The sequence below is a fragment of the Pyrus communis genome, chromosome 2 (genome assembly GCF_963583255.1).
Source record: "Pyrus communis chromosome 2, drPyrComm1.1, whole genome shotgun sequence".
In the NCBI taxonomy this organism is placed as follows: domain Eukaryota; kingdom Viridiplantae; phylum Streptophyta; class Magnoliopsida; order Rosales; family Rosaceae; genus Pyrus; species Pyrus communis.
Window position 1 is genome coordinate 34,357,281 of NC_084804.1, and position 14,019 is coordinate 34,371,299.

General features: G+C 37.1%; 2 protein-coding genes across 2 annotated transcripts; one reads left to right on the top strand and one right to left on the bottom strand.

Moving 5' to 3' along the window:
* The first annotated feature begins 1,102 nt into the window (after positions 1–1,102).
* On the top strand, positions 1,103–5,760 carry LOC137726916 (LRR receptor-like serine/threonine-protein kinase RGI2). Its single transcript, XM_068465868.1, has 2 exons — positions 1,103–3,920; positions 4,015–5,760. Exons 1-2 carry the CDS (start codon positions 1,109–1,111, stop codon positions 4,467–4,469), a joined length of 3,267 nt encoding a protein of 1,088 aa, XP_068321969.1. The 5' UTR covers positions 1,103–1,108; the 3' UTR covers positions 4,470–5,760.
* A 1,109-nt stretch (positions 5,761–6,869) lies between these two features.
* On the bottom strand, positions 6,870–11,203 carry LOC137726372 (uncharacterized). Its single transcript, XM_068465291.1, has 9 exons — positions 10,936–11,203; positions 10,755–10,820; positions 9,281–9,361; positions 9,065–9,118; positions 8,909–8,977; positions 7,562–7,624; positions 7,300–7,382; positions 7,134–7,199; positions 6,870–7,036 (listed from the first exon to the last, which is right to left on the bottom strand). Exons 1-9 carry the CDS (start codon positions 11,164–11,166, stop codon positions 7,006–7,008), a joined length of 744 nt encoding a protein of 247 aa, XP_068321392.1. The 5' UTR covers positions 11,167–11,203; the 3' UTR covers positions 6,870–7,005.
* Between the last annotated feature and the right edge of the window lie 2,816 nt (positions 11,204–14,019).

The following is a 14,019-nucleotide window of genomic DNA, read 5'->3' on the forward strand; positions in this document are numbered from 1 at the left end:
CTCACCATGCTCATATCACATAGAAAGTTGAAGTGTCACCTCTTTTTTATCTTTTTCATTTTTTTTTTTTTGGGTCTTTCCTCTTTTGGGTTAGGAGGGCTGCTTAGTCATTTTCACTGTATGGATTGTTATACAATTAACTGATAAGATGAGCAATCATTATTTGAAAAGGGATTTACAGTGAATCCATCAAACATTTGAAGAAACTTACAAAGAAAAACAGTATAACTGAAAATTTGAAACCCAGCAGAACAATAGCAAACCACATCAGATGTCAAGTAAATGACTAAGCAGTGGAACATGCATCTGTGTAGAAAGTAGCTTTTGTTTATTTTATCACTCAGGCCACTTAAAAGAACTGTTTGATAAGCATTTCGGGTTTAGTTTTCACTTATTGTGCTTGAGATAGGGCGAAGTGTATGGGGTAAATGTGGGATGAAGAAATGTGGTGAAGAGCGTGAAAGAAACCAAGAAATAAATGAAAACAAAATCTTGAAAGTGAAACTACTAGAAATAATTTTTGGTTTATGATTTTTAATTTTTACTTTCCATACGCATTTATTCTACATCACTCGCACCATCACTCATTCACTCTTTTATATCCCTAATCGCTCCCATATATTTCCACTCTATTTCTAACACAAAAATGAGAACTAAAACACAATACATGAAATGGATATCAGACGATTTACTTTATACTGTCTAGTAGTGATTCTGCCTCACATAATTTATATTTATTATGTCATTAGTTTTAACTAATTTCCAAATGTTAAGAGAGGCAAAACAAAAATTTCTATGCCCAACAGAAAAGAAGGCGAACAGTATAAACTTGTCAATTTTACAAAGTGGGACGAGCCTCTCATAACCTCAATCATACAAACTGCAATTACATCCCTTCATGCTCAAAATAGACTTGATATATATATATATATATATATATATATATATATATATATATATATATATTTCCCAATCTATCAATGCAACTATGCTATGTCGCTCAATTGGAAAACCAACTTAAAAGATTTGTAAGTGTACATCTCTTTAGTTCTTTGAAGGATCACATGTAGAGAGAATGAAAAATAGCAGTGTTGTTGCCAACCTCATCATGCCAAGCAATTCAATCACTATCATTCTTTTGCTTCTCAGCATCTTTCTGTTTCCTTCCATCTCTGCTCTGAACCAAGAGGGTATCTCCCTCCTTTCATGGCTTTCAACCTTCAATTCTTCTTCCTCTGCCGCCTTCTTCTCTTCATGGACTCCTGCTGATCAGGATCCATGCAAATGGGATTATATCAGATGTTCCAGTAACGGGTTTGTTTCCGAAATCAGAATCATCTCGATCCATATTCCTACTAGCTTCCCAATCCAGCTCCTCTCCTTCAACTATCTCACCACTCTTGTACTCTCAAATGGGAACCTCACTGGAGAAATCCCACGCTCGATTGGAAACTTGTCTTCGCTTATCACCCTTGATCTCAGCCTCAATGCTCTAACAGGAGATATTCCACAAGAGATAGGAAAGTTATCCAACCTGCAGTTGTTATCACTCAATTCAAATTCATTGCATGGTGCAATTCCCATAGAAATTGGAAACTGTTCAAAGCTTCAACAGCTTGAAGTGTATGACAACCATCTATCCGGAAAGGTTCCTGCAGAAATAGGCCAGTTGTTAGCTCTGGAAGTTTTTCGTGCAGGCGGGAATCCTGGAATTCATGGAGAAATTCCAATGCAAATATCAAAGTGCAAGAGTCTAACTATTCTTGGCCTTGCAGCTACCGGAATCACAGGGAAGATTCCAAGCAGTGTTGGAGAACTAAAGAATCTTCAAACTCTTTTGGTCTATACTGCAAACCTCACAGGTGACATCCCTCCTGAAATTGGTAATTGTTCAGCCTTACGAAAATTGTTTCTGTATGACAACCAGCTTTCTGGTCAAATTCCTGGTGAGCTTGGTCTGTTGAAAAGGCTTAAAAGCGTTCTGCTATGGAAGAACAATCTAAGTGGAAGCATTCCGAGTGCACTAGGGAACTGTTTGGATTTGATAGTTATCGATTTCTCAATTAATCATCTGAGTGGTGAAATTCCTCTCTCTTTTGCAAATTTTGTGGCACTGGAGGAGTTTCTGCTGTCTGAGAATCAGATATCAGGCAACATACCACCTTTATTCGGAAACTTTTCAAACTTAAAGCAACTTGAATTGGACAACAACAGATTTGTGGGCGTGATTCCACCTGTCATTGGGCAGCTAAAAGAACTTACTCTGTTCTATGCCTGGAATAATCAGCTCCATGGAAGCATACCAAATGAGCTGGCCAATTGTGAGAAACTTCAAGCGCTGGATCTTTCACACAATCTCCTCACTGGGTCAGTTCCAAGTTCTCTCTTTGACCTCAAGAACTTAACTCAATTGTTGCTGATATCAAATCAATTTTTAGGAGAAGTTCCAAGGAATATCGGTAGCTGCACCGGCTTGGTCCGCTTAAGGCTGGGATCAAACAACTTCACAGGCCAAATTCCATCAGAACTTCGACTCCTGCATAGATTGAGCTTCCTTGAATTGTCAGAAAATCAATTTACTGGGGAAATTCCTCCTGATATCGGAAACTGCACTCAGTTAGAAATGGTTGACTTGCATGGAAATCAGCTGCAAGGCATGATTCCTTCGTCTTTGCAATTCCTTACTGGTCTTAATGTTTTAGACCTTTCCATGAACCAGATAGAAGGCACGATTCCTGAAGAGTTGGGCAAGCTAACATCCCTAAACAAACTGGTCATCAATGGAAATCGCATCACAGGTTCCATTCCTAAATCATTGGGCCTATGCAAGGATTTGCAGTTGTTAGATATGAGCAGCAACAATATCACTGGCACCATCCCAGATGAGATCGGACGCTTGCAAGAGCTAGATATTCTCTTGAATCTGAGTTGGAATTCTCTGAGAGGCCCCATTCCAGAAAGCTTCTCAAATCTCTCAAAACTCGCCAATATGGACCTCTCCCATAATTTTTTGACAGGAAGCCTCAGAGTACTGGGTAGTCTTGACAACCTCGTGTCCCTAAATGTCTCACACAATGACTTCTCAGGTCCACTTCCCAATACTAATTTCTTCAAAGACATTCCACCAACTGCATTTGCTGGTAACCCGAAGCTGTGTATCAACAGAAATCAGTGCCAATTGAATGACAACCTGCACGACAAGAAATCAATCAGATATCTACTTGTTTGCGTTCTTCTTAGCGTGACTGCAACCATCATGGTCATGCTCACTGGAATATTTTTATTTGTCAGAATTTGTGGAATCACATTTGGGATGCACAGTGAACAAGAAAATGATCTGGTGTGGGCTTTCACCCCATTTCAAAAGCTTAATTTTTCTGTTAATGATATTGTGACTGGGCTATCAGAATCAAACGTTGTGGGAAAGGGTTGCTCGGGAATGGTTTATCGTGTGGAAACTCCAACGAAGCAGGTCATTGCAGTGAAGAAGTTATGGCCGGTAAATAATGGCGAGCTCCCAGAGAGGGACTTGTTTACGACAGAAGTCCATACTCTTGGATCAATTAGGCATAAAAACATAGTGAGGCTTCTGGGGTGTTGTAACAATGGAAAAACCAGACTTCTTTTGTTCGATTACATCGCGAACGGGAGTTTGGCCAGCTTGCTACACGAGAAGAGGCTGTTCTTGGATTGGGATGCGAGGTACAAGATTGTACTGGGAGCAGCTCAGGGTTTAGCTTATCTCCATCACGATTGTATACCTCCAATAGTTCATCGAGATATCAAGGCTAACAACATCTTGGTTGGACCACAGTATGAATCTTTTATAGCAGATTTTGGCATTGCAAAGCTTTTGAATTCTCCAGAATGCTGCAAAGCCTCCAACACAGTTGCAGGTTCTTATGGCTACATTGCTCCAGGTAAGTGTAAATCACTCGGATTCTTTCATAATCCGTTCATATGTTTATTAAGGTTGTCGATTAATTGAACATGATGGTTAATACATTATTGCAGAATATGGATACAGTTTGAGGATCACAGAGAAGAGCGATGTGTATAGCTATGGAGTGGTCCTCCTGGAGGTCCTGACCGGGAAGGAACCAATGGATAACAAGATCCCGGAAGGTGCCCATATTGTCACTTGGGTGAATACGGAACTTAGAGTAAGGAAAAGAGATTTCACATCAGTTCTAGACCAGCAGCTAATTTTGCTATCAGGGACACAAACCCAAGAGATGCTTCAAGTGCTTGGGGTGGCTCTTCTCTGTGTGAATCCTTGCCCGGAGGAAAGGCCAACTATGAAAGATGTAACAGCAATGCTCAAGGAGATTCGACATGAGAACGAGGATTGTGAAAAACCAGATTTTCTTGGCAAAGGAGTTGCTACAAACCGAAACGCTACAGTTCACAGTTCTAGTTTCTCCAGGTCATCTGAACCTCTAATTGGATCACCTTCTTGTTCTCCATAAACTCCTGAAGTTATCGTTCCTGTTCATTGATTTGAGTTTAACTTCTTGTTCAGATTTTTTTTTTTGAAGTACAATTTGTATAGTTAATGTTTTGTAGTAGCAATAAGACATGTTTATGGTGTTTCACCGACTCAGGTGCACACAGTAGTGAAGTAAAAGTAAAATCTCCCGAGCTAGTAGTTCAGTAAAATCTGGAGCATAATCTATGTTTGACAATTCTAAGCTAAGAGATTAAAGGAGAAACAGCGTAAGCAGAATCCCAAGTCCCTCACATTTCAAAATTCAGATACAACTTTTGTGACGATGTCTATTTGTTCTCTTTTGATCTCACTCTAAATCACATTTATCTGTAACAACTAAGATACTATTGTATGTTCTGTCGCATTAAGAGCCCGTTTGATAACCATCTCGTTTTTTATTTTTAGTTTTCGCTTTTTGATTTGACTTAAAGAGGAAATACAAGGAATGAGAGATGAATAAGAATATCGGAGAGGGCAGTAGGAAGAATGTGGAAGAAATGCACATGGAATGCTACATGAAAACAAAAAACTAAAAATCTCTAGTTTTTTGTTTTCATTCTGTACACCACTTTATGTACATTTCTTCCTCCTCCCTCCTACCACATTCCCTCCACATTCTCGATTCCTCCATCGTTCTATCTATTTTCTCTCTATCTCTAGCAAGAAAGGCAAAAACTAAAAACCGAAAAGATTATTAAACTGACGCTTAGCGTCTAAAATTTACAACCAAAAATAACTTTGATACTTCATCATTTAAGCCAAAACTCCACCACGTTGTTCCAACAACACAACAATAACCTGCTTCCAATGGCAATGCAAGTTTGTAGTACGTAATACAAAAAAGAATTTGGGGACCAAAAGCAGTAGGCATAGATTCCAAGGCTTATTCAAACTGTGTCATGTGTGTGGGGTCTGACTAAAAAGCAATGGTGGTGACAATCTTGTTTAGCAAAAGCCAGATAAAAACATGAAATTTTGAGAAGAAGAAGAAGCAATTTTGGACCACCATATATCCTTCTCAAGCTTTTTTCTCTCCCCACAACAATTATTTAAGAAAAGAAAAAGAAATTTCATGTTTCCATGTCCTTTGACATGTGGTACAGGACCATCTAGGCCCACTGATTTTATATCGTAGCTAAGATTATCACATTCTAATGGCTACGACTGCAAACAACCATCAACTAATCATTCTTCTAAATCTCTCATAAAAAACTATATAGATGATCAAGAATGAATAATGATGCAATAGTTGATTGCACCGGTGAATAAGGACTTCCTCTTCAACCCACTGCATCCAAGGTTTAAACCCTCCCCCCTCCTCCTTAGTTTAGATTAGTACAAAACGTCTTTTGTAATTCAAAAAAAAAAATGAATAATGATTTATATGCAGAAATTCTCCATGCCAGACTTCTAAGGAATGGACGCAACACCTATTGGTCGGCATCGATCAGCATGCTATTGTTTCAACTGCTAGGGGCATCAATCAGCACAGTGCTTCAATCGGCACCCACCCTTTTATCAAATTTTCCCATTCCCGGCATGCTCAATTATGTTAGGTGGGGTAAGAAAATCAGAACCTCAAAATTTGTAATTGCTCAAAGAGATTTTAGAACACAATCAAATGCAGAAGTATGAGAAATGGAAGAGTTTAATTGTACTTCACTGTGAAAGAAAAATCAAAACACAAGCCAGCTAAAAGCATCTACTTAATAAATTGTTCCACATTATCACCTACTTAATAAATTGTTCAACAATATATATCTCCTAACTCACTTATCCGCTGATGATTTCAAGTTCCAATCTAGACACAATACGGAAGGTGGGATATGGAAAGCGAAAACCTACCCTTCATTGTATAATAAAAAGAAATAGAAAAAACAAACTAGGACCATTCGTGCACCTAGACATGTGACAGAAGGAAAACCCAGTTACAAATGAAAAGAATATGTCCATATCAGCTGTCAAAGGTGAAAATGTCTCTAAACTTGTCCTCCCAAACATCCTACAGCTTTATACATCTCACACAGTAGCAGGGAAAACATACCATATTGCGTTCTCCTTTAGGCCAATGTCCATGATCTTGCAATGTGCTGGTGCATTCAGTTGCAAGGTTTTAGGCGCGAGACGCCGAGATCTAGTGTACCAAACATTGGGGGAAGTAGCAAACATTGGAGCTCATGTGTGCAAATATCATCAGGCATCCCATATTTTGAGGGAGACAAATTTATTGATTAATATAGTATATAAAAACGTTGTAGGTTTCCAATTACAACAGCTTCTCACCGAAATGAGGGAAAGGAAATCAAATATTATAGTATATCCTATCTTTATGTGGTTTCGGAAACTGAAAGCAATGAAAAAAGGAATATTAGAGGAACAATGAGAAGAAATTATAAGTTACATTCCGATATAAATAAGGCTGCCGTCCATTCAAAAGAAACGTCATGAAGAAAAAATTTACTCACAGATTATAATCTCAAGAAAGTTGAAACCAAGTTTACATATCACAGTTATCTCTAGGGTTGCCACTTTATGCTGCATCCAACACTTCAAAAAAATAATGACTTTCAGAATATAACCATGCAAGACCATAATCCTAAAGACCTCAAAAAAAAAAAAAAAAAAAAAGTAGCATAAGAGGTACCTGGGCTTCTGATTCGATGGTACTGGTTGGCAACTGAGAGCACAATCTATTGCCAGGCTTAAGTCCCTACATGGAATGGAGTATTTCAAATCAGTTCCTATAACTCAGAATATATGTTCTAAAGCTAACATGTGAACATATTAAAGATAAAACCACATAGGCCTACCTTCCAGTTACAGAAACATTATTACTAGGTCTTGAATCATCAAACTGGCCATGGTACACCAGTTCAAATGGCCTCCGTCCATCCTGTTAAGTAGTAATAATTTTAGCTGTGTGATAGAAATGGTAAAAATAAAAATAAAAGGTCGATAAACTCAAATTCATATCACATTGACAATTTACAATTGGTCCCGTAAAGAAAAAGGTGAAATGAGGTACTGTCCTTAAACAGTTTCAACAAATTGATTGGTGTAGGTTGTGGTCACCTTTTTAAATAGGAAGAACTCGGGTGTGCAAACTGCTCCAAAATCTCGAGCCACGTCCTGTGACTGTATTAAACACATTCAACGATGATAATGAATTCACTATTCAAAGAGTTACCAGGAGCATTATTGTGTTTCAAGTAAGTTGAAACACTATTAGACTTCATACAAGGTGTGACATGAATTCGACTGCCCTCGAAATCTCAGTTTTAGGAATGGCTAGCCTACAGCTGACAAAAAAAATACAAGACCAGTAGAATAGGAAACGGAAAAAAAAAAGTGACTTAAGTTGCTGAAGTTACATAATAATCAAGACTATCATTTCTTGATTGTTTCTAATAGGCTACATCTAAGAAAGCAAATTCTTTTTACACCCCTATACCTTCAAATTTTACACTTGCAGAGACTTTTGCTTTTTAGGGACCCATGTTTCATAAAATGAACCACTGATTTAGATAATGTTGTGAATATCGCGTTTAAGAATGGGAAAAACAGAATGAACAAGGAAACCGAAAAAACCAAGATGGACAATACCAAGAATTAAGGTGGTTCGGCTATATGTGCCTATGTCCACAGGATAGCAACAACAATCTTTCACTATATCATAATAAGTACAACCAATAATCTTGCCAAGACTCTAGAATTAAGAACTTGACGATAAACTTGAAAGAACAAGAAAAAGAAATACACTCTTTATCTCTATTCTTTTCTGTCGCACACACTTTGCCTTTACAACATTCTCTCACTTCAATCCCTTGAGTGGTATACAAAATATTTTTTTGCTCCAAATTCAAAACTAGTACAATAGCCCCTTTATATAGACATAATAAAGGTCTTTCTTCAATAAGGATTACTAATCCAAATTGGAATCTAGTTATGAATCGTTCTCCAATTGAGAAACCAACTCCAACTGTGTAAACAACTCCAATTGGGAAAACAACTCAGTTGGGAAAACAATTAATCATCTAAAACTATATTTCCCAATAGCCTTAGGACAACTCATCATGGGCTGGAAAACCCAATAGATGAAACCTCCCAGCCTGTCTTGCATTCCAAATATCGAGCTACTCATGCACTTGTAGCCATTAGTATCTCTTCTTTTATTTATTTATTTATTTTTTTTTTTTTGTGTTAAATAAAGTTCAAGTTTGAATTAGTACATTGAGAAACTTAATTTTGATAGTGTGTGCGTACATGTATGACTGAGAACTTTGCATTTATACCAAAACCTGCCAGATTCTTATGATAGTAAGATATTATCGCTCAGCAACATGCATATTTTCACAGGCCCCAATAAAAGAGCAAAATGAGATAAAGCAGGTTGAGATTGGCACTTTGGCAGTAGCATACCTCATCATATAGATATGGGAAAGGATATTTGAACAGTTTAGCATCTTCTGCCATAAATTGTGGTCCATCCTGTCAGGAAGAGTTCCACAACTAACGGATCATACAATAGCTTTACAAGCTCTAACCCCAAACTATGGAGCTAGTAGAATCTAGTACCTGTGGATGTGTAGCTACAGAATTTGAAGATATTGCAACAACTGCTAGTCCTTTCTGGGAAAAAGTTTTAACAATATAATTGTAACAAATACACAAATAAACACATTTGAATAAGTTAGTATCATATATTCCTTTGCACAGTGAAGTTTGGGGTACAACTGTCTAATGAAGCAAGCCTCTTAGAAGGAAAAAAATTTCAGCTATCGTAAGTCTTACCTTCATATAGAAATTTGCAAGTTTCACGATACTTTTTTTCAGGTGTTTAACAAATGGGCAGTGGTTGCAGATAAACATAACCTGCACCATTGCACTGTTAACATGCATCCAATCCCTTGCTTATATGCGAAGAAACACATAATGTATGCAATCTAATATTTTATTTAGTTAAGAAACCACATAGAGTTTACTTCCAACATTAAGAGGAGGCAGCAGATTACAGTCTGTGCACTATAGGTCCATTGTGCTGATCTTTTCATATGTCACATATCGCAGTAGATTTCATAATTATTTTCCCTAATTTTCTCAAGCTACATATGACCTAGCTAGGTCATGTGCAGGTATGCACAGAAAAAATTGGCAGCTGAAACGTTACAGATGTCCGGTGATGGCATATAGATCTCCTTACTAATGATAAAGCATAAAAGGTTCCAGTTAAATCAGAATAAATTGGTTGCTTCAAGAAATGACACTTGGAACGAATATTCAACTAAAAGCGCTCAGTGGTAGTATCTTCCTCAGTATAATCTATTGGCCAATAGTTATGTAAACTTCAATATGTAGACTGTTGCATTTCTTGTACTATAGGAATGAACTAAAGTGGTATTCTAGTTAGTTGTTTATGCTCTCACCCCCAGCTTAATCCAATGCTAAGCCTGCTGTGAGTGGAAAATAGCGAGATACTATCTCATTTTTTAGTGATATAAAGTTTGCAACATTCCAAAAACTCGGATATCTGGCAGGCTAGCCATTGGCTGTCAGTACTATAAGCGCTTGCCTGGTGGGCTAGTTGGGATAAGTTGTGACCAATTAAAATGGACTTGACTCCGGTCCTTTGTTTGTTGTGTCAATTGTGGGGTGGAAATGACTGGGCATGAGTCAAATGTGGGGTGGACACGATCAAGCATGATGAGTTATGAACCCACAATTGAGTGGGTTATCTAACCTACCCTTATACATGAGATACATGTCCTATCTTACATGTCTATATCAATCCAATCCTATCTCTAAGGCTCAATCTCATCCAAGCCACTAAACGGGCCCCAAGTGTAAATTGTTCCCAAACATGACAGCAAAAAGTGAATTGAATGAACTAACTAACTTCTATAGCTATGTACTTGATCTACAAGTAATTCAGAGCAACGATAAGACCTAGAATCATCATTAACAAAATAAAGGAAACCTCCTTGTTGGCTTAGAAGAGCACTGCAATTTCCTCATCTAATAATCTTCCATTTACAACTTGGTTGTGCCACTTCTAACAAGTTTTTAAATTCAAATTCTAGTAAGATAAAACGAACGTAAAGTCATTTGCAGTTGTTATTTAATAAGGACCTACTTCAGTTCATGTTAATTTATCTAAAAATCCACTCAAACTAAATGTCAATATCCAATACATGACATATAGTTAGAAAATCAATCAAACAATAACCAGCCAAAACACCATTGAAGAAAACACAAAGAAAGAACTCACCAGTAATGCAGGATGTGATTCAAAATCTTCCAATTTCCAAACTTTCCCAGTAAGTGGCTCCGGAATCTGAAACCAATTCCCCAAAACAATCAAAAAAAAAAAAAAACAAATTTTGAACAAAATTTAATAAGAACAAGTATATTTTGGCAAAAAATAAAAAGAACAAGTATATATGTAGTGCCTCAAAATTGGGAGCTCGGAAGCCCAGTGAGACGCCTTTGGACTCGGTTCGAGCAGCTCGAACCACAAGCTTCGTTGCGGGCAGAGCGGTCCGCAGTTGCAGAGATTCAAAACCCACTTTGAAAGACGAGAATTTTGGTGCGAATTGGTACACAAAGTTTGGCACGGTGCGAGGTGAGCGCAGTGGAGATGCGCATAGTGAGCTCACAGTGACTGTTGTGGCAACAGCCATGCCTGATAGATGAGTATGTCGCTTAAGCTCAGCTGCGAGTAACTGTAATTGTACGGCTAAAGAGATATACTTGAAGTTTGGATAGGTACAATAACCGCCAATTACTGTGTGTGGATTTAGAGTTAAGGGTATATTTGGCATTTTACTTTCCTATATCATTTCCCAAATTTCCGAAGATGCAAATAGTCATTTACCATGGGTGGTAGAAAAGTGTTGAGTTTTTGCATGATAACGTGAGTTTGAACTTCATCAATGGTTAATCTAACAAAACCAGTGCTTTGATTAAAAGAAAAAAGAAAAACACAAACAAAGTGAGGATTTTGAGGAATTTTAATACTTTTAATTAAAGCAATAATGTTAGGAAAATTAAATTTGCAAATAGAATTTTGTAAACCAAAAGTTGATAAGTGAATTATTAATTTTGGTTTAAAAATTCGACCTCTCTTCCTAGCATTATCTATTTAGGAATCCACCATATTCAGCTAAGATTTTCAAAAAAGTTTATAATATTTCAAGTGTATTTAATTGGATCTTCTAGTTGAGGATTGCTTGTAAATAGTCTCTCCATCTATTTGTAATCTTTGATGTACTACCTCAAATAGAGCTGTTTTGGATCATTTCTATCAATGAACGCTATTGTTTTATTAAAATATATATATTAAAGAATTTTAGAAAGTTGAAGGATTTAAGAGAATGAGATCTCTTAATGTATTTTAAACATTCTCAAATCTCACATTTTTTATGGAGATTTTGAGAAAATTAAATCAAAATTTTACATAAAATCTCTATAAATTTATTAAACTCCACCAAAAATCTATGAATGTATAAATCTATTACAATCTCTCTAAATTTCAATTGAATGCACGCTAATCCGTAATCAAAATGGGTGAAATTGAATTAAGAAAGAATTTGATTGATGAGAAATCAGAAAGAGATTTCTAAGAAAGGTGTTTACTAGACTATCGGAAAACGGAGTAAGAATAATGTCAATTCTAGATAAATTGTTTACCAATTCACTTTTGAATTGGAATTTGAAACCATTTGATTACTAAACTACCCTTAATCTAAATGAGTTATTTTATGTGATAATTAATAAAATTTAATTTTCATAAACAACCTTGACCCATAAATAATTGAATTTTCTCTCTCTTTATAAACTAAATTTTTAACCCTTTTTTACCTTTTTAAACCTAATTTTGTATACCCCCCCAGTACAAATCCTCTCCAGATCTAAAAAAATGAGCCTAAGGATCAAATGATTCGGCCCGTTCAAATTTGATTCAACTGTTACAAACATGAGGCTCCTCTAAAGTTATAATAATTGTAACCGTTAGATTAAATTTCAACTGTGACGACCCGTCCCGAATAAATATATATATTTTTCTCTCCGAAAGTGTAAATGATGATTATGCCCTCATTGGCTTGGCGAGGTGGACGTGTGTATATGGTTTTAAATTATTTTTGTCACTAGTGTGATTAAATTGTACTCGACATCACGAGAGTGTTAACGCGAGTTTGGATCGAATCGGGTTCGTAATGAAAATATTACGGATGAATAAGTGAGATTGGGTTGGTTTTATTTCTATTTGGACTCAATTGTTTAAACCCTAAATTCTATAGCCCAATTAGGGCTTGAGGCCATTTTAAATTGGCCAACCCGTGACCAATTTCACACACACACGCCAGCATTTATCCCTCACCTTTGTTCTCAAGACTTCCATGTCCGTACAACCGAGGAATCATCATTCCAACCACCACCAAATCGACATAGATCGTTCCTAAATTGGTCATCATCATCTTCCTCGTGACTCCACTAGTTTATCCATACCTATAGTTGAGGGAATAGACGACGGGAACTTTGGAGCCTAGAACTCCGGTGAGGGTTCCAATATCCTCTGACACGATCGTGAAGGATTTACGTGGTTTCGAGACTAAAAAAGGTATCCACACAACTCCTCTAGTGTTTTAGGCTAATTTTGATTAAGGTTGAACGTCAGAATAAGCTCGACTGTGGGTTTCCAGGTTTAGCCGGTTACTCCAAGTCACTTTCCGACCGTGTTCCGTCGGTTTTAGGACCTCTAAGAGGTAAGGATTTGTTCTCCTTGTTGAGAGTTTCAAATCCTTATAAGATTTGTGAAGTTTGGTGTTGAATTGAAGGAGATATTAAAATTTTAAATTTTTCTAGAAACTAGCAACGCAGCGGCGATCGGCGCCAGAATCCGACAAACCACTGGAGAATGAAGGAGAATATTTTGTCAACTTTGACGAAATATACTAACGGTGTTAGGTAACTTTAATAGAATATTCTAGGAATTTAACGGAATATTCCCTAACATCGTTAAGGAATCCGTTAGTGTGCCAGGCAAGTGCCTGGGTGTGTCTAGCGAGTGTGGTCGTGCCTTGGTCGGCGCATGAGGGCGCGTGGGACATCGAAATTTTTTTTCTAAAAATATGATGATGCTCATGGTGTTGACTGTTGTAAGCCACGATAGTATATTCAAACACCCGAATTAAGCAACGTATGAAAAGTTATTACACAGTTTTGGCTATGTGCTTAAAATTAATGTTAAATTAGTTGTTTCACATATAATTGAGATGTATCCGGAGGACGAGCGTAGCCAGGTGAGACTCGGGGGTTACGACCCTGCAACATACCAATGAGTGGGCCTTTGGTTTTCTATATATATGTATATATGCTTTACATTTTCCCAAAAGCTGTTTTAAAACGAGCGTATTCTTTTAAATGCCATGTCATGCTTGAATTTCATTTTATTATATGCATTGATGTGTATATGCATACTATTGTATGACGCTGCGGATGCCAGGTAAGTTTCAGGTGAGTACTGCATGATG